Consider the following 20,958-nt stretch of genomic DNA (forward strand, 5'->3'; position numbering starts at 1 on the left):
AAATATCTGCCCAAGTTTCCATGCACCTATTAGTAGGCACTGCCAGTGACATCAGCATCAGTAAGGAACAATATATCTAACCCTATAGAGTTTGAAATTGCTTTGCTTGAATGAAATTAATGAATGGACCAAAACCTCCATTAAAAGTGGAAAAGGGAAGTTCACAGAAGTATTTCAGAGGCTTTCACATTGACAATCACACAACATAAATGCAAAGATTAAAATTTGTGATTTTTAATTTTGATACTTGTTCTTCCAAAATAAATATATACTGTCGACCCACAAACACATATCAGACAGAAAGGTGACCAACCAATAGATAGATAATGGGCTGTAGCCTCTGAGCTCCCCAACGTTGTAACCCAAAGATACACTGGGAAATCTCCTTCAGGTGTTCACAGGTAATTGTGTAGCAATTGTGTAGAACTGCAAATTTCTCCAAGGCAATTTCTCTGAAGAGGAGACAATGTGAAAACATGACTTAAATCGTAAACTGCAGATGGTTCAGAGGAGGTTACATCAGATGGTCAGATTGAGGGGCGTCGGAGGTCGGGGGGGGGGGGGGGGGGGGGGTGGTAGTTGCTGTATGTGGTGGTGAGATTGGGGCCTGGCAGCATGGGGTTGGGAGTTGGGGGGAGGGGGTGGATAAGCTTTCCAGAAAAAGTTAGAATTAAAACTACTTCTAACTTTTAGGTAACTGTTGTACAGATCCAGGGGTAAATAAGATGTGTTTTTTAAAAAGGACATACAAGCAAACACTAGCTGAGCATGTGGATTATACTCAGTCCTGAGAGAAACAACAGATTGCTGCATCCTTTTTCAGACATAGATTTTCAAAAGAAGAGATACAATCAAAATTCTCCTGTGGAGATAATGGGAGCCGATCACCATCTCAACAGAAACCATTGTTTGAGAGTTATATCCCACGTTAGTGGTTTTCGCCTTCCAGGATTACACAAGCAAGGGAGTTAAAAACGAAAAACAATTCTTGTCTGTGTAGCATGCCTGGCATTCTGGTTCGTTTGTGCTGGTGTGTGCTATGCAGGTCAGAGCTGAAGAACAGCAATGAGGCATTCCTGCACTGGCAGACAAAATCTCTCACTCTCACTGATTGCTGGAAGCAGGTCATGGCAAAAAGCCATAATCAAAAAGGAAGCAGGAAAACTTCTTCCAGCTAACCTGCAGAACCAAGAATCTCCAAACTAACTGCTCTTACTGCCAAAGTTAGCGTTACTGGAATCACCCAACTTAACATCCGCAACACTTCACCATCTACTGCTCACGGACAAGCCATAGCCTGACTTTTACTTTTGGACTCACTTCTTATCCCTAATCTGTTTGTATGTATTCTGCATATTAGCCCATCACTCCTGGACTTGCTTCCCTTATTGTTCAAATCTTTTTGAGGTACTTTACCCTTCGAGAGTAATTTGAGATAGACTGGTCAGTTTTGAGATCCAGAAGTATATGTGTGATGCACCATAATTATCTGATCAGGATAGCCATTATCTCACTAACTAGCATAGATGCACTCTATTTCCATATTAGCGCAGTGAGAAAATAAGACCAGTCCTACAGCATGTGGAGCTGGAGGAATCCCAATGAGTATGTTGACCATTGAAGGTAGGTTTACAGCAGACAGTACAGCAGATTTCTCAACTAGCACACTGGAGAAAGGGAGCTTGTTACACTGCTCCATGCAGGATGGACCACATTACAGTGTGTAAGGAGATGTTTTTCATGCAGCTGCAGATTCATACCTAACAAGTGCATTATCCAGAAATCAGAAATATACAAAAGGAGGAGGTTGAAGATTACTCCATCAAAAACACATGTTGTGTAGAAACTGACAGAAACATTAATAAGGGCTGGGAACAAAAGGAATTCCATGACAATATAATTTATTTTGGTACACATAGTGTAATTAAAGCTGCACTCAACTGCATCAGTTGCTAAGTTCCTAGGTCGAGTGAATACAAATTCAGAAAATGGTAGTGCAGCTATGTTGCCACGACCCATTGATGCATTGCGAAAGTCTACGGTTTCTTTAAGTGGCACGTTAATGAACAGGCTCACAGCATCAAATGATACGTAGGTTGCGTTTGGTCTGCAAATTTGATGTAATCCTTCATTGGAAAACTTACTCAGAATTGATTGTAGCAACTTATCCAAGCTAATTTTTGGAATTAACAAAAGCCTGAAAGAAAATAGTTCCTGGTACATTCTCCTTGGCAATGCCTTGACCAATCAGCGACCTTTTCTTAGGTCGTATAAACTGCTGCTCGCTTTAAAACTTAGCATTGTGTGTCTGCCCTATTGAGTGGAAGACAAGAAGTTTCATCAACATGTCTCTTTTTTCAGCAATAAATATTTTGTATCACATCTTTATCATTTAAGCCAATTGCTTCTAGCTGAAGGGAATCCATTTTATTTCATAAGAGATGAGGGGAAAACAGAAGTTCAAACTCTGATAATGTTGTATGTTTAATCCATTGATGTCGTCAAACTGGATTCACTTCAGTTTCTCAACCCTAATAAAGATTTAAATTAATCAGTACTTGACATTCAATATTTTAGCATTCCAGCTATATTAAGCATGAAATTTTACAAAATCAGTACCAGAAACAAGCTATGCCTTTGAAGTTAAAAATCCTACTGATCTTATAATCAAAAATCCTTCAGAAAGGATGAATTTAGTTTTTTTTATTCATTCCTGTTCCTTTATTAATTTTGTAGAATGCTGGGGGAAGGTCAAGTAGATATCAAGCCTGTGGTGGTTCTTTGAAAGAGCTGTTCAATTAGTCTGACTCCCCAAGCTGCTCCTTCCCAATAGTCCCACAAATTTTGCCTTTACAAGTATTGATTCAATTCTCTTTTGTAAGCAGCTATTGAATCTGCTCCACTTTGTCAGGCAGTTCATTCTAGTTCACCGTAACCTGCTGCACTAAAAAAAGACTTAGATTTGTGTAGCCCTTTTCATGACAATTGGATATCTCAAAGCACTTCACTAATTAAGTACTCAGTGTTTTCCATCAAATACTAAGTGTAGTCACTGTTCTAATGTAGGAAATAAGGTAGCCAATATGAGCAAGCAAACTTCCACGCACAGCAATCTGATAACCACCAGATGATGTTAGTTTGATGTTAATTGAGGGATAAATATTGGCCAGGATACCAGGTATAAATTCCTTTCATGGGCCTCAGTTTAACTTCCATGAGTGGCACCCCCAACAATGCAGCATTCTCTGCACTACATTGATGTTTGTGCTCAAGTCCTGGAGTGCTACCAACTAAGCCGTGGTTTTCTCGCTAATTATTTTGAATCTGTATCCCTAGTTATCAACTCTCCTGCCAGTGGAAACAGTTTCTCCCTATTCTATCAAAACGCACCACTTTAAATATGTATTAAATTTCTCCTTGACCTCTTTTGTAAGAAAAACATTTTTAATTTCTCAAATTGACATACTAATAAATCCCCTCTGCAACCACTCCAAAAACCTTCACATCCTAAGTGTGAAGTGACCAAACATGAGAACGATACTCCAATTGAGGTCTAACAAGCAATTTATAAATCTTTGCCCATCGCACAATTACTTTACTGGCTGCTCCTCCCACAATGCTATTACTTTCTCGATACAGTTGCCTGGTAGAAACAGTAGGTGACGCTTTCGTCTCTTTTCAAAATGTAGGTTCTGCTGCAGACTTGCTCATAAATGTAGGCTCCATCCCATTTAAACTCAGGCTCCACTCTCAAGAACTCCGGACCATAAATAATGATCTTCCCAACATCAGAGAGCTGGGCTACCATTAATCATACCTAAGGGTCAAACAGTTGCTTTTCAGCAACAGAACAGCTGTTTGCTTCATATGGTTGACCATTACAGAGCTGCAAAGCACCTACAATGCAATATAATTGATCAGTGTGAACACGGAGTAATCTCATCTTCTCTAAGCCTCAGTGGCATATAAGACAATAATCAACCTATAAACAAAAGCAAACTGAATAGATTTCTGACAAACACGTCCATTAACTTCTGTCAGGTTTTTGAAAAACCTGAAAGGATTACATTCTAGTAGTAAATTTTCAAACCGCCCATTTATCAATAATCAGTCTCTCACCTAAATGTTGAAAGCTTGCTACATCAGCATTATTACCAATGTTATTTACACTTCACTTCAGCTGGTCAATGATATAATGCTGGTTCAAATAAAGCTCTTAAGTATTGCATCCCCATTATTTAATGGAAGTAATGACTCCTTAAGTTACTACCTAGGTGCTAAAAGTGACTGTGAGCTTAGCAGCACCATTGTCGACTAAATTAAGAGTGATTGCTGATTCACGAGCTGTTTCAATTAGTGGCAATGCAACAATGGTTAGTAGAGAGGAAACAGCCTGAAATAAAGAGATAGGTTGGGTGTTAATTGTTTCTGTTTAGTTAACTTTATAGGACGTTCCTACTACAACTCCCACTATCAACGTAGCCTCGTGCCTGTGATTAAATTGCACAAGTCTCCTGGGGTAAACTTTTCTGTATGTTAAGTCTTTGATGCTAAGGTCAGTGCCAGAGACATTTTCACATAAGCACAGGTCTCCGGCCCCACCAGCCTGGCCATCACGTCAAGTGCCAGTTGATGGGAACCTTAACATGATCCTTGACAATGAGGACCTCCACTGGAAAGGCTGTTAAGGCTTGGTAATGTTTAAATTTGAAGTTAAATATTGAAATCAGCCTCATTCCCTTCCTGGGAACTAGGTTAATCGCGCCGGAAATCCGGGCCCAGTAAGATTGGATTGACGATAAATCGGACGCTAACCCAATTTTTTCACCCCTTACGTGATCGTACCAGCTCGCCAAGTCGATTGACCAGGGTGACAAGATGGGTAAGATTGCACCCCTCCTACCCCCGCCACTGTTTACACCTCATTTTGAATTTCATAGGCAAGATCTCTATTTTGCGGCACAATTCAGTTTTATCAAATGCAGGATCCATACCTTCCACAATAAGAGAGGAGGACTAAAAATAGGAGAGGTGCAATACACTGCGCATCTGACAGAAGCGGTGGCAATTACTGTGGAGAATTTGATTAAGTACTCAAACAAGCAGGTTCTTACAGCTCTTACTAATAAGCACAACCATGCAACTTGCTGCTGTGGATTTCTTTCACTTTATCCCCAGAAAAGACAAACAATTGTAATACAAGGTGCCCTTAACAAGAAGCAAATCCTCTGAGCTGCAAGCCCGATTTCATCTTATCACTTTCAAAACAGGAGGCAACACTATTCTTAGATCAAAGCGGCCCAGGCATTTGATTCCCAAATCCAAACTACTTTTTAATCTTTATTTGAAACATATTTTACAAAATATTTTTAAAGAAGTTATTGTATCCTTGAATTGGAATATATGGGAGGCAACTTTGAAATAGGCTTCGTACATGGCTTCAGGGGAAATGGTCTTCACAAGAAACTAGATCACAATAATTCCAATCATTGGTATTCATAGAAAATCAGTTGAAATATTGTTATTCTTAACTAGTTTATATTAAGCCTGAATTCAAAAAATGGGAACTGGAAATAGAAGAGCTCCATACTTACCAATTAAGGAAAGCCATCTTATATTCTGTTGTCTTTTTATTTAGAATAGCTGCAAGCAAATGCCAGGATCTCAGAATTGGTGTTTGTTATTAAACTCACTCTCTCTGTTTAGAATAGTCCTCACTCATTTCTGTCTGAACAAAATCTATGGGGAAATTGTGCGAGGTTAGAGAGAAGGAATCTGTACATATACATCTTGTATTTTATGTCGATTCTTCCAATAATTTCTATGGCGAGACCTATAACTGAAGCTGCCGATATAAAATTGGCCCTTTGTAAGTAAACCCAGCAATGCCATGACTGGGAAGAGAGTGTAATTATAGCATGACTAGTTTACATGGGTAATTTCTATTACAACTATGGAAATAGGAAGTTATAATTGGAAAGATTGACAGGAAGTTCAGGTAGATGTGAAATTTTTAATTACCAGAGATATTGGTGGATCAGTTAACCTTTGAAAGCTCCAAAAAATCATTCCAAAAGCGAGGGTTGACTTATATGACGAGTATAAAATGGGAACTCTTTGTGTGGGTGGTCGCCATTTTTAGATATGAAATAAAATGTAACACCGGCAATTCATATTAAATGAATATGGCACAGTTTGAATAAATTAATTGCACAAAGCTACCTTCAATTACAATGAAAGAGCTTTAAAACCCATGAAATTGATTGTCTTTGGCATCTAATACAGTGTTCATCAAATTCACTTCGAGTTACTTTGGCCATGGTATTCTTGTAAGGATCCCACTCTGGATCAGATTAGGCACTTCTAGTTTCAGAACCTTCCTCGACGACAAATCATCTTCCTCCCTGTTCATCAAATTGGATATTCTGCAATCTGATGACAATTTGTACACCAATAACATCCCATGAACCAAAAAGTCAGAAACCCACTGGCATAAAATGACATTGCAATTCTCCCAATGGGGGTTTACAGTGGGTCACTCTTTCCAAGGGGCCATAACACAATTTGCATTAATTTGCAACTCATGAACGCTCACTGAAACAGCTGTCCATCTGTGTCCCATCTGGCCTTTCAATCTTGCGACACACCAGTGGGAAATAACATCTGCATCAAACCCGATTGCTAAAGAAGATGTAAACAAGACGGCCCACAGTTGGCAACAGACTCTGAAGTGAGTGCAACACTGTCATAGTGCTGTACACTATTCTACCAGGGCAGACCTGTTCCTGCCCTCCATCTCCATGTTGGGCTGGTCTTCATGGACAGCGCCATGCTGCTTGACCCATGGACCCACCTGTGTCACCAAATCCAATCAGCACAGTGCCTGGGGTTGGGGAGTACAGGGACCTCCTTTCTTCCTGGTGCCATATACCAGTGTCTATCTGGGCAGCACTGTGCTACAGAGCTCATGCAGCCACTGTAACAACGGCCAGCCTCTTGACTGGGGGTTGGGGTGTATGGAGTGAGAGTGGGAGTGGGGGGGGCATAGAGAGGTATGGAGTGCAGCAGTGGGGGTGGGGGATGGGGGGGGGGGTGGTAGGGGATATAGAGTGTGAAAGTGGGGGGAGATATGGAGTATGAGGTGAGGTGGCCTGAAAAACACAAAAGGGACAATGTGGAAAGAGGTTGGAGAAGGGCCAAAGGTCACAGTATCAGGCAAAGGGAAAAGAGATGGATGAAGAAGATGAACAATGGAAAGCAGAGGAAAGATCGTGGGGAGGGAAACTTGACACCAACAAGGCTGCATGAAAAGTTCACGAACAAGGGGACAAAGGGAGATTACGTTGTTTATTGTAAGGAGGTGCATGCAGACTCCAGAGGCAATGGATTGAAGCCCAAACAGGGCATGACTGCCTTGCAGTTGATGGACTCAGGGGGGAGTTAAGTTTTTTAAGTTTATTTAGTGGTGTCACAAGTAGACTTACATTAACACTGCAACTAAGTTACTGTGAAAATCCCCAAGATGCTACAGTCTGGTACCTGTTTGGGTACACTGAGGGAGAATTTAGCATGGTCAATGCACCTAACCAGCACATCTTTTGGACTGTGGGAGGAAACTGGAGCACCCAGAGGAAACCCACGCAGACATGGGGAGAATGTGCAGACTCCGCACAGACAATGACACAATCCGGGAATCAAACCCAGGTTCTGGTGCTGTAAGGCAGCAGTGCTAACCACTGTGCTGCCCCAAAGACCCCTCCTTTCTTCATCAAGACCTACCACCCACCCTTGCCAAGGTCTGTGCCTGCATGTGCCCCCTGATCCCCTGTGCTTTCCATCAAAGCCTCCATTGCTACGAACACATTCCCTCCCCTCCTGCCACCCTCTTTTGGGCCTTCCCGTCCATCTGCGAGGAACAGGCTTCTCGAGGCTGCTAGCCTTTTCCCCGAGTTGCTGACATCCTGCACAGTCTGGTGGAGTTAGGTGGGCTGGGGAGAGCGATACAAATGTGTTGGACTGGTGTTTAAATATGGTGCTGGGACCTTCAAACCCGTCAGATGAGGACGCGCCAGATGACTCAGCTGCCAGCTCACCAGGAAAAACAGCATTAATGAGATTCCAAGTGTAGAATCTGGTGAAGATCCTGCCATTACAGCCAGTGGGAAATACACCGCCAGCGCTGCTTGGCACTCAATCTCAAAATGGAAGAATTCCACCTACACAAACTGAACATATCCCACACGAATAAGCAGCACTCATTACATTGGCCTGTGAGATCCCTACTTCACACATTATCAATCCACATCTTCAGTTCATTCTCATCCATCCAAACATTGTCATTGACATTCACAAAGCATCCTGCAAGAAACTTGGTTTTTGGCATGGTTTTAAGTTTGAAAATTATCATAGGTTTTAATTTTGTTCCAACAGTCATGCAGCTGGTTTAGCCTAGCAGGGGAGTGTAGCTACGTCATATACCCTAGACCGGCGGAGCGGTCCTCTTCTAGGGGGTCATCCTCTGCGACCGAGCGCTGAGCTTCGGGAGGGACGCACATGGAGCTGTGAGGGAAGGGGGACACCCGCCTAGCCAGCCAGATCAGCCGAATCAACCCTAGCGATCAATGGGGTGACAGATGTCGCAGCCAGATCGCCACCACTGAATCATAGAACATAAAACATAGAATGTAGAACACTACAGCACAAACAGGCCCTTCGGCCCACAAGTTGCGCTGATACCTACCAATCCATAGACCTATCTATAACCCCCAATCCCATTAAATCCCATATACTCATCCAGAAGTCTTTTAAAAGACCCCAGCGAGTTCGCCTCCACCACCACTGACGGCAGCCGATTCCATTCACTCACCACTCTCTGAGTAAAAAAACTTACCCCTAACATCACCTCTGTATTTGCTTCCCTGCACCTTAAATCTGTGTCCTCTTGTAGCGACCATTTCAACCCGGGGAAATAGCCTCTGAGAATCCACCCTATCTATTCCTCTCAACATTTTATAAACCTCTATCAGGTCGCGTCTCAACCTACGCCTCTCCAGGGAGAAGAGTCCCAGCTCCCTCAACCTATCTTCATAAGGCATGCCTCCCAGTCCAGGTAACATCCTTGTAAATCTCCTCTGTACCCTTTCAATAGCTTCTACGTCCTTCCTGTAGTGAGGCAACCAGAACTGCACACAGTACTCCAAGTGGGGCCTGACAAGGGACTTATAAAGTTGCAGCATTACCTCCCGACTCCTAAACTCAATCCCTCAATTAATGAAGGCCAGTACACCATACGCCTTCTTGACCACCTCCTCCACCTGCGAGGCCAATTTAAGAGTCCTGTGGACCCAGACCCCAAGATCCTTCTGCTCTTCAACACTGCTAAGACTCCTGCCCTTGATAGTGTACTTGTTCATCCCATTGGTCCTGCCAAAATGGACGACTACACATTTATCCGCGTTGAAGTCCATCTGCCACTTCTCCGCCCAGTCTTGCATCCTATTTATGTCCTGCTGCAACTTCTGACATCCTTCCAGACCATCCACAACACCACCGACCTTCGTGTCATCGGCGAACTTACTTACCCATCCCTCCACTTCCTCATCTAGGTCATTTATGAAAATGACAAACAGCAAGGGTCCTAGAACAGATCCCTGGGGCACTCCACTGGTGACCGACCTCCATGCAGAAAAAGACCCATCCACAACCACTCTCTGCCTTCTGCAGGCAAGCCAGTTCTGGATCCACAAGGCCAAAGGCCCTTGGATCCCATGCCCTCTCACCATGTCCAATTGTTTCCACTAGAATGGTTTTCAAACCTGTCCACGCCACAGTTCAGCTGCTTGGCATAACAAAATTAATTTGCATTCCATCCACGTTGCTGATATAACATAACTGGTACTAGTTTTTGCTGCTGTCTGATGACAAGTCGCTGGTAACTGGTAATTTTGGCATTAGGGTGCTTTGATGCTGTTCTGCAACATTGCTATTTTTGCTTCATGAAGCTTTTGCTTTGAAATCTTTGCTAGGGTCAGCTGCTGATTTGGCCCATTCAAGTGTATATGTATCAATTGTAACCATCCTGATGGTTTTCAAGGACCCATTTTGATACCTGCTTCCAAGATAAGGCCATTGGCTGGCCCCTGTGATCATGACACATTTGGCCTTGGACATTTACTTCAGGGCTAATTCCTTCTTCTTCCATTTGTATTTTTCATCAACAATTCTAGTTCCTGGACCTTTCCATTCCCTCCCCTGTTCCCTGACACCCACCTCCTCCCGTGCTCCCTGACACTACCCCCCCCCCCACTCACTCCCTGACACACCATTCCCCTGAACCCCTCCCCCCACTCCCTGACACCTCTCCCCTGCTCCCTGACCCCACCTCCCTCCTCTCCCTGACCCCTTCTCTCCCCAGTCCCTGACATCCCATCCCCATTCTCTGACCCCCTCCCCAAAACCCCCTTCCCCTGCTCCCCGACACCCCCATCTCCATTCCCTGATCCCTCCCACTCCCTGACCCCCCACACCCCCCCTTCCCTGACACCAGCCCCCCTTGGTCCCTGAGTCTTCCCCACTCCCTGTTGCTCGGTTCTCTAGCCCTCACGCTCACTGACCCTCACCGCTCCCCTCTGCTTCCTAGCCCTTCCCAGCTCCCTGGCCTTCCCCACTCCCTGCCCTCTCTCTGGCCCTGCCCTCTCCCTGTCCCTGCCCTCCCTGCCCCCAAACCCTCCCCCTGATTCTTCAGCTCCCTGCCTTTCCTGCTCCCCAACGTTCCAGTGTGCTGCCTCTTTGGCTCCCTATCATTCTTGCTCTCAATCCTTCTTTTCCCCAATTTAAACTTCCTACTTCCTGAATTTCCTTAAACTTTCTCCTCCCTGAAACAGGGTGTCTGTCTGAGAAGCCTCCACCATGGGGTATCCCCTATTGATCTCTTCCCCAAGGCTTCCCACTACACCAAAAGCCTCTAATCCCACCCTCTCCCACCACAAAGCTTTGGATCTTCTGCACTATACCTTCCCCTCGCCCCCACAACCCATCCCAGGATCATCAATCACACAATCAATAATCCCCTTTCTCTACCACCTAACCCTGACTGATCCCCTTACCCATTGTCAGTCAACTACCATCCCCAACCCGACCTATTTGACCAATGATCAAACCTCTTCCAATCAACCTCCATTTTCCTCCCATGCTAGTGTCGGTATTTTGACCCACATCTTCAATCGCTAACAGGTTGTGAATGGGTGTGGGCAGGATTTAACAATCATATTTGTAGAGGGTCTTTCTGGATCGCGACATCTCCAGGACGCACTAAATTTTCGAGAGAAAATTGGGGAAGGAATGGCAAATCATTTAACTCTTTGCAGAGCTCGTTTATGTGCTAGAGAGGGTAATAATGCAATTTTCAGTCGTAAATTCAGTGAAACTGAACAGTTTGATGCATTATTGCACAGCTGTCAGGTTCAATGCAGGAGGAGTTATCTTTATATAATGAAGGATCCCATGAGATGGGGTATCTTGTTTCGGATGCGTGCATTACTTTTCATTTAGCTGTATGGCCACTATTGTGAATGTTCGTTCTGCTGCCCTCCGAGGTACTGCCAACTCTTTCCTGCACGCCAGTGATAGACCCCATCATGACTGTGGTCTGTCTTTGCCATTTGGGTTCTGCTGGCAGTTCCAGCCTCCTGGCCATGCTCAGCCTTGCTAATTAAGTGCCAGGTTCACTGTAAGCCCAATCAAGGCATTTACATTTCAAAATAATGTTGCATATATGATATAGTTGCAGCATTGGGTCAGGAACCCATAAATCAATCAGGTACTGCTTTGAAAATCTGCCCCTTTGTTCACTAATGCGACACAACATGCCTCATATCCCTCTTTCTCAGTCTCTATTTTTCAAATAGCACATGGAAAAGAGAATGTGTGTTCAGCTTTTGAAATTCAAACTGCAGTAACTAAAAACTAAAACACTTCACCAACAGCCTCAAAAAACAAACAGTAAAAAATGGACACTGAGAATAACACTCAATACAATACATAACAATAAACAGAAGCAAAATGCATAATCTGAGGATTCTTCACAAAATAAAATGGATCGCCTTTTGGATGCTGACTTCCTGTTAACCCAGAATCATACAGTATTCCAATGAACTATAAAAGTTTATTTCATTCCGAGATTCACATGGGAAATTTAGTATGCAGGAAACATTTAAATTTTTCACATGAACAGCAGGCAGGCATAGAAGAACATTCTGCTGGTGGTGACACTTGCATGTGAATCGCTCAACTCTTTAATTTGAACTCTTTTGCCTTCTCCTTTGCTTTATAAAAACTTTAAAAGGGAACTCCCCTCCAAAATTTCTGATGAAAACACCTCCACGCAAAATGTTAATCATATTTTTTCTTTCCAGGCTCTGAGGTAATTCTAGAGCTTCCAAATTTCTTATGAACTCTTAGATGATAGATGATGTAGCAAAGGCTATAATTAGGATATGCTATACTTTACTCATGGTCTCATGCTGAGATGAAAGATTTCTTCCTACCGAGAGGTAATAATGTAGCGTTTGTGCATCACAAAAGCTTATCTTTTTATAAGAATACAAAATACTGTGAATGCTAGAAATCTATTCTTTTACTGATGGTTATGTAGAATGCTTTGAACAAAATCTGTAATTTGGCACTTGTGAACGTATTCCTATAGTTGATTGTTAAGATACAGCCAGGTGTCTTACCCAGTAATTCCATTGCATCGTCCTCATCCTCTATGTCTTCTTCTGGCAAAGATGGTGTAGCGCTGTGCACTGAGTCAAAGGAATCCTGGGATAACATTGCGGCTAAAAGCTTCTTGTGTTGTTGCTGCTGTTGTCTTAAGCCTTTACTCTTCTGCTCCAACTTTGTGCTGCAAGAACATTTTGGAATAACTTGGTAATTTTGAATCATCAAGCTGCAGTGGGGGCAGTTCAAATCAACTGCCAAATAATAGTCACAATAAACCCTTTTTGACTTCTGTTTTGTTGCATTGAAAACATGGGTTTGATTTAATGCCCTCTGAGAGTCACCCCTGTGCCTTTACATGTGAAGACTCACAACACCAGGTTAAAGTCCAACAGGTTTCGTCAGGGCAGAGCCCCGAAAGCTAGTGGCATTTGCTACCAAATAAACCTGTTGGACTTTAACCTGGTGTTGCGAGACTTCTTACTGTCCAACGCCGGCATCTCCACACCTTTACATGTGACATAGCCCTCCCCCTCACTGATGACCTCCCCGGCAAACCCCCAACCTGCCCTATTCTTCTCTCTACAGGAATCCCACGGTGATCTCTGGTGAAGGCCTCACTGTATTATCAGCATCCTAAATCCCAGGGAGGGCATGGCACTGTCCGTCTAAGTGCCCAAGAGGCACTTTATTCAGTCGGCCCTCTTCAATGAAGCAAAGGTTTCCAACCAAGGCCCATGACAGGAACATTAATTCTCCCCACTCACCTGACGAAGAAGCAGCGCTCCGAAAGCTAGGAACATTAAATCCAGCTCTATGCTATATTTTTAAACTGTTAATGTAAAATGAACATTCATTTATGAATTAACTTTTCAGTAAAGCTTGAGTGTTCACTTTAAGTGCTGATAATATTGGATTGGTGAGGATGCTCAAAGCTCAGAAATGACAGTTGGCTTTGGGAAATTCCAGTTATAGCTGCACTCAGCCCAAATATGACAGCACATCAACACCAGCCCAGGCCGCCTGAGGGAAAAGATTGCCTGGCTGTTGCTGACAACACAGATTCCCCAGAGACAGGCAGCACTATGGGCTACTGTAAAAATGATGTGAACGTGCCGGTGTTGGACTGGGGTAAACACAGTAAAAAGTCTGACAACACCAGGTTTTAGTCCAACCGATTTATTTGATAGTAAACTCACTAGCTTTCTGGTTAGTCCCTTCGTCAGGTGAATGGAGAGTTCTGGCCTCAGACAGAGCATATAAAGCACAGACAGTTCACAGATTACTGATTAGAATGCGAATCTTTACACCTAACCTGCTGTTCAAGTCTTAAAGTGGCTGACAATGTGAATGGAAGGAGCACTGATGACAGGTTAAAGAGATGTGTATTGTTTCCAGACAGTACAGTTACTGTACAGTACAGATACAGTTACTGTACTGTCTGGAAACAATACACATCTCTTTAACCTGTGATCAGTGCTCCTTCCACACACACTGTCAGCCACTTTAAGACTTGAACAGTAGGTTAGGTGTAAAGATTCGCATTCTAATCAGTAATCTGTAAACTGTCTGTGCTTTATATGCTCTGTCTGAGGCCAGAACTCTCCATTCACCTGACGAAGGGACTAACCAGAAAGCTAGTGAGTTTACTATCAAATAAATCGGTTGGACTTAAACCTGGTGTTGTCAGACTTTTTACTACTGTGAAAACCCAGTTTGTGCATTATACTGATGGAAAAATCACATACAGGTTATGCAGATAGCGGCCCGTACTGTTGTCTAAGGAATCTATGTAATCTGCATCCTTCACAATCAATAATTATGGTTTGTAACTACTTAGAGCGACATCTTTCACACTTGAGAAAACCGCTTTCATGTTTGAGGTATAACCTTGCTCATATTATACTGTTAATTTAGTCACATTAAAAGTCCCTGCCTTCCAATCACCGCTTTGATTGCTCTCCACTCTTGCAAGCACATAAGAATTGGGGGCAGGAGTAGGCCATTTGGTCTGATCACTAGGATCATGATTGATCATTTGCCTCAGCTTCACCTTCCCTATCCATATATTCCTTAGTATCTAAAATTCTAATGATCTCTTGAATACACTCAGTGAGCTTAAAAGCAAATTATTGTGGATGCTGGAATCTGAAACCAAAAGAAAAAGTGCTGGAAAATCTCAGCAGGTCTTCCTCTTCTTACAGGTGCTGCAGACCTGTTGAGATTTTCCAATATTTTCTCAGTGAGCTTATCTGGGGTGGAGAATTTCAGAAATTCATAACACTGAGTGATGACATTTTCCCAATCTCAGTCCTACATGGCCAATCTCTTTTTCTGAGACTGTGCACCTTAGTTTCAGATTCCCAGCCATTATAAACATTTTTACAATGTTCACTCTGTCAGGTCTTAAAATTTATGTCTCAATTAGGTTACCTTTAATTCCTGTAAACTGCAGGGAATATAGGTCTCAACTACTCAATCTCTCTTCACAGGTTCAATTGGCTTGGAAAAATACCCATCCATAGGGTACACCTGGGCCACAGTTGCAGATTTTTGTTAATTCAGCCCCACTTTATGCATCGAGACTCTGATTCCAATAGCCCTCCATCCTGCCACAGTGAAGCCATCTCTGCTAAGCAGGGGTGGGGAGAGGAAAGGTGTGGAGAGATCACAAAATCACCCCTAATTTGGACTTAAACTTTGGACTTTGGTTATGGGGAGAGGGCGGGAAAGTGGAACTGAGCCACGACAGATCAGCCATGATCTTATTGAATGGCGGGGCAGGCTCGAAGGGCCAGATGGCCTACTCCTGCTCCTATTTCTTATGTTCTTATGTTCTTAAACTATGCAAATTGGCTGGCACCTCCAATGTCCAGGCAGCCGATCTGCCCTCCATCCCACCCCAGGGGAAAATTATCCAGCATGGGAAAGCATCGGCACCATCTTAATGTGGATTCCTGCTATTTTCCCAGCCTCTTTAGGCCTCCAAATCTGCAATCACTGGGCTAAAGAAATTCAACCTGGGGAGTTAGGAGGTGAGATATTCGCCACCGAATACCCAGGCCCGATCTGCTCTTGTAGTTACAGCATTTATGTGGATGGACCAGTTAAGTTTCAGGTCAATGGTGACCCTCAAGATGTTGATGAGAAGGATTTCAGTGATGGTAATACTGGTTAAATTGTAAACAAGATCACTCTCTTGTTGTAGATGGTCATTGTTTGGCAATTGTATGACATTATGTTACTTGCCACTTTTAAATATTGTTAAATATAACAAGATAAGGTAGATCATTTTCTAAACACAAGAAAGATGGTCGTGTTTGTTGGAGATCAATCATCTCATCTGGGCCTGAATGTTGTTCAGGTCTTGCTAAGTGCATGGACTGCTTCAGTATTTAAGAAATTGTGAATTCTACCGAACACTGTGAAAACATGAGCAGACATCCCCACTTCAGACTTTCATGGTGGAGGAAAGGTCATTGATGAAGCATCTAAAGATAGGCCTAGGACACTGCCCTAAAGAACGCCTGCAACAATGTTCTGGAGTTGAGAAGATTGGTCTATAACAACCACAACCATCTTCCCACGTGCTAGCTAAGGCATGGACCAGAGGATTATTTCCCCAAATTTCCCATTCACTGCCATTTTAGTAGGGTTCCAGAATGTCACACGAGATCAAATGCTGCACAGCGAATACACAAAAGTTTTGCTAACATGCTGAAGAAGTTAATAAGGTGCTGAATGCATTTGAAAGCTGTATTTAGAAAATTATCTATCTTACCTTGTTACATTTGGTAATATTTATTGACATTATAACCATAAAGTACTGGCCATTTAAAGATGTGGCCAGATTAAAATTAGAAGGAACACCAGTCATTGGGAATTTTGGTGACGTATTTCCTAGTATTTACCTTCCTGGGCTGTGGCTATCCTCATTTTCATCTTTAATTCTGGGAACTGGAGGTTGCAGCATCTCTGCAGCCAAAGGATCAGCATCAGTTTCCTCACGACCAACCCACTCTCCAACCACTCTTGGTCTGACAAGGGATGAGTTATAAACCTGTACAGCAAAAAGATTGAAGCATTAGGTCATTTTTTTCCCCTGATCATGGTGCAAAAACGTAGACTCAATTTAAGAACTGACATTGAATAACGGGCAAACAGAAATGCTACACCTGTGGAACACATTTAATCTTCAGTCAATGAATTCCCTCCTCAGGCTCAGAATTTTCACCTCCCTCTCTGGGTCTATAAACGGCCTTGGAAAACAGCTGTGTAACCAAACGTAGCATATACATACTGAGGGTGCACAGTAAAGTACTCATAGTAAGAGGGGCAAGAAATATGGCATTGGCTATTATTTTTATTACTCCTCTCTAGCATGATAATGGTATTTGGCAGGGCGCCACTCTTCTGGCATCTTTGGAGCTTGTGCCTTGACAGATGTGGGACACTTGTCCTGAATACTAAAATTCATCCTGTCCCTGCAACCTAAATAGGCACAACATCCAAGACAACCAATATCTGGAATTCTAACCCTATTGTGTTTCCTGAGGGAGAGTAGGGTGTGGGATGAATCACTTTCATAGGTGTTTTCTTACATTCTAGCACATTTTAGAATCTGTCACATTGTCACAATGTAATACCAGAGAGTTGGAGGAAATTGCTGCCGAGTCAATCACAATGAATGCATCTTACCTGATTATACATAGTTTGTCTTACTTATTGCCGTCAATGGTGATAGCCTTTTTCCTCAGATGGAGAAAGCTAGCACAAGGGGTCATAGCTTTAAATTAAGGGGTGGTAGTTATAGGACGGACATCAGGGGTAGGTTCTTTACCCAGAGGGTGGTGAGGGATTGGAATGCCCTGCCTGCTGCAGTTGTAAATGCGCCTAGTTTGGGGGCGTTTAAGAGATCCGTGGATAGGTTTATGGATGGAAAGGGATTGGTTTAGGTTAGAGGGTCATTGCTTTTTAACTGGTCGGCGCAACACCGTGGGCCGAAGGGCCTGTTCTGCGCTGTAATGTTCTATGTTCTATGGGGCAATGAGATTACTTTATCTAATTTGAGAATAATGCTGAGTTGACTGACTTGAGACAGACTAAATCCCATTCCACACAGGACATTTATCAGTAACGCAAAAAGACAAGACATACACTGGTCTCAATTGGTTTCAAACTTAATTATTGAAATTGAAGAACGAGTATATTATAGTCAGTGTAATGTTCAGTCCTCCCACTTGACTTCACTTTTTTATCTGTCTTCCAACTTTGTTCAACCTCCTCAATCTCCTACTCTGTTTCAGCTCATCTCAAAGTAAACTCAAGTACCTCATAGAATCATAAAGTGGTTACAGCAAAGAAGGTCGTCATTTGACCCATTGTCTCTGTGCAGCTCTCTTCAAGAACTCTGCCAGGGCCACTCTACTGCCTTTTTCCTGCAGTCCTGTTCTCGAATCAGATTGTTCCCAAATTCTCAGTGCGCTTCCAATGTTATCTCAGCTCAAATATGGTGCCCAGAACGGGACTCAATGCTCCAGTTGAAGCCAAACCGCTGCTTTACAAAGATTGATCATAATGTTCTTGTTTTTGTACTCCACGGTTCTATTTATAAAAATCAGACTCCTGTATGCCCTTTTTAAGCACACTGGATACTAATGTAGTGACAACCACTGCCTCACACTTGTGGTCAGTACCTCTGCAATTTCTGTTCTTCTCTCTTGAATGCATCTGATCTGGTTCTATCAACATATCAACTGTTTCATTACTTCACCATTATAATCACCATTTGCCTTTCATCCCTTTTGTTATTATGGGCCAGATTTGTGTGGAGGGGGCAGGAGGTTCAAACTTTCTGACCCAGCAGACCCATCTCCTTTAGAAGGTTGTATTTTCATTTAGGGAAGCAGGGGTGAGATGGAGTTGGGCCTACAGTCGAATGGAGGCAGGGGTATGGCCAGGCTGGCAAGAAATGGTCTAATTCTCAAGATGACTGTTAGGACTTCAAAGCATTACTCCTCAGCCACCATTTATCTGACCCTGCCATGTCTTCATGACCCCCAATATTGCCATCCACACCCCCCATCCCCAACTTATCTTACATAGCCAGTCATCCAGCATCCACCATGGACAGAACTTAGGATCTATGTGGAGAGGACAAACTAAACTTCTGGCAATGTAACATTAATTCCCTAACACTCAAACACACTTGACAATGAGGTGTATTTTGAACAAATTCACCCATATCCGGGTAGTATTGAATGACATCCATCAGTTGGAAATCCTGTAGGAAAAATCCTGAAGTGGTGAAGGCTACTGACAATGGGTGAGATTTTACAACCTCGCTGGGCAAGACAGTAAAATTCTAGAGTGAGCAAGACACTAAAATTTCAGCCAATGTGTCTGATTTTCTGCCCCCTCCCACTGGAAATAACAGCAATTCAAATGGAGTAAGAGACTGAAATGGTAAGAAATATCATCATACCCTGTAAAGATGTATCATATTCCTAACCTTTCAGATACAGACCTTATTCAATGCGGACTCTTTGAAATTAACTTCTCCTTTAACAAATGGACAATGTGCTGCAAAGTTCTCTGAAGGTCAAAAGACTTCGCTTCTGTATTTAAAACTGCCTCATTGTCTCAAAGACAAAAAAAAATTCCAGATGAAGAATTGTCAACTGCAACTAACCTGAAAGTGTCAGGAGATATTCCTGAAAAGAATGGGGCTTTTTGAAACAAAGAAGGTGATTGTTTAAAGCTCCTCAGGATGAACATCTTCAAATAATAAAGCAGGAGGTGATTAATTAACCCAATGCCTTCACCATATCTGGAAAAGGAGCTGCCATCGTGAACAGCCGCATGGTAAGTCAGACGTGTTTGTCCCTTTGTAATCTTTAAGTACTGCCTGCATAAAGACCCAACATCAGAAAAAGCAGCGACGTCCATGTCTAAAAACCACAAACTCTCCAAGCCTATTCCTTTTCAGGTCCTCCAATACAGCAAACTGATCTCCTGGTAACAAAACTACAAACAATTTATTTCATAGATTTGCAGAAAGACTTCTGGAGAATCCTGGAATAACTTTGGCAAGTGGCTTTGGATTTATCTAATTTATCCCTCAGGAATAAAGACATCTTATTCATCAGACCTGAAATGCATGTTTTCCAGAACAAGACAATCGTGTGAATTATGGACCATTATTTTTGCTTATAACTTGTAAAGGTGAGCAATTCTCTTCAGCTGCACTTTCCTCAAGTGTGTTTGTGCATGTGACTGTGTCAGTGAGTGCTGTGGCATTAGATTTTGGGGTGAGCGTGTAAATAAGCAATCCTTATTTTGAAAAGCATGCTGCTGGTTCTTCAAATTGTCCACATATTCAGGGGTCAAAATCACACACACAGAACTTCCTCTCAAAAGCTTACAGATTGCAGAAGGTTGAGGAAGGAACAAGGATTTCAGCTGTTGTCTCTCACCCTGTCTGTAACAATATGTACTAAACATTGCTGAGGTCACAGTTATTTCACTGCAATTTTGTACTCCTTGTTATATGAAGGGCAGAAAAACCAGAGAATCACTCAGCATAGATTCATCAGAATATCACTGGGAGTTCTGCTGCTTGCTTCCTCAATAATTTTGTCAAAGTAGATTAGCAGGTGAAATTTTTCCTTTTTGATTATTCACACAGACAGATTGCATGAGTTTCTTCAGATCTTAACGGTGCAAACTGAAATCAGTTTTAATCGTTTCCACATTGTTCCTAGTGAAGGCTGACCCAAAGCACCGTATACTATACCCAGGAATCTAACTGGTAGAAATCGTGTTAGAACATAAGAACATGAGTAGGCTAGACTATTTAGGCCCACAAGCCTGTGCTGTCATTTGGTTAGTTTTTTTCATTTATTCAAGGGACATGGGTGTTGTTGGCTGGCCAGCATTTATTACCCATCACTAGTCGTCCTTGGAAGGCAGTTGAGAGTCAGCCACATTGCTGTGGCTGTGGAGTCACATGTAGGCCAGAGTGGGTGAGAACAGCAGATTTCTTTCCCTTAAAGACATTAATGAACCAGATGGGTTTTTCCAACAATCGACAATGGTTTCATGGTCATGAGTAGGTTCTCAATTCCTGATTTTTTAAATTGAATTCAAATTCCACCATCAGCCATGGTGAGATTTGAACCCGGGTCCATAGAACATTAGCTGAGTTTCTGGACTAATAGTCTAGCGACAATACCACTAGGC

The 20,958-nt window shown here is 42.8% G+C and overlaps 1 protein-coding gene across 3 annotated transcripts in view; it reads right to left on the minus strand.

Annotated features, from left to right (window-relative positions):
* Nucleotides 1-20,958, minus strand: part of c8h8orf34 (chromosome 8 C8orf34 homolog) — a 376,587-nt gene that overhangs the window by 193,327 nt on the left and 162,302 nt on the right. For all 3 annotated transcript variants that reach the window (XM_080194886.1, XM_080194885.1, XM_080194887.1), the window contains exons 6-7: nt 16,629-16,777; nt 12,735-12,901 (exon numbers count right to left, since the gene is read on the minus strand). In XM_080194886.1, coding sequence (XP_080051012.1) covers nt 12,735-12,901; nt 16,629-16,777 — 316 coding nt within the window. The remainder of the gene's footprint in view (nt 1-12,734; nt 12,902-16,628; nt 16,778-20,958) is intronic.

Source organism: Carcharhinus amblyrhynchos, chromosome 8, assembly GCF_965287045.1.
Source record: "Carcharhinus amblyrhynchos chromosome 8, sCarAmb.v2.hapA, whole genome shotgun sequence".
NCBI classification, from domain to species: Eukaryota; Metazoa; Chordata; class Chondrichthyes; order Carcharhiniformes; family Carcharhinidae; genus Carcharhinus; species Carcharhinus amblyrhynchos.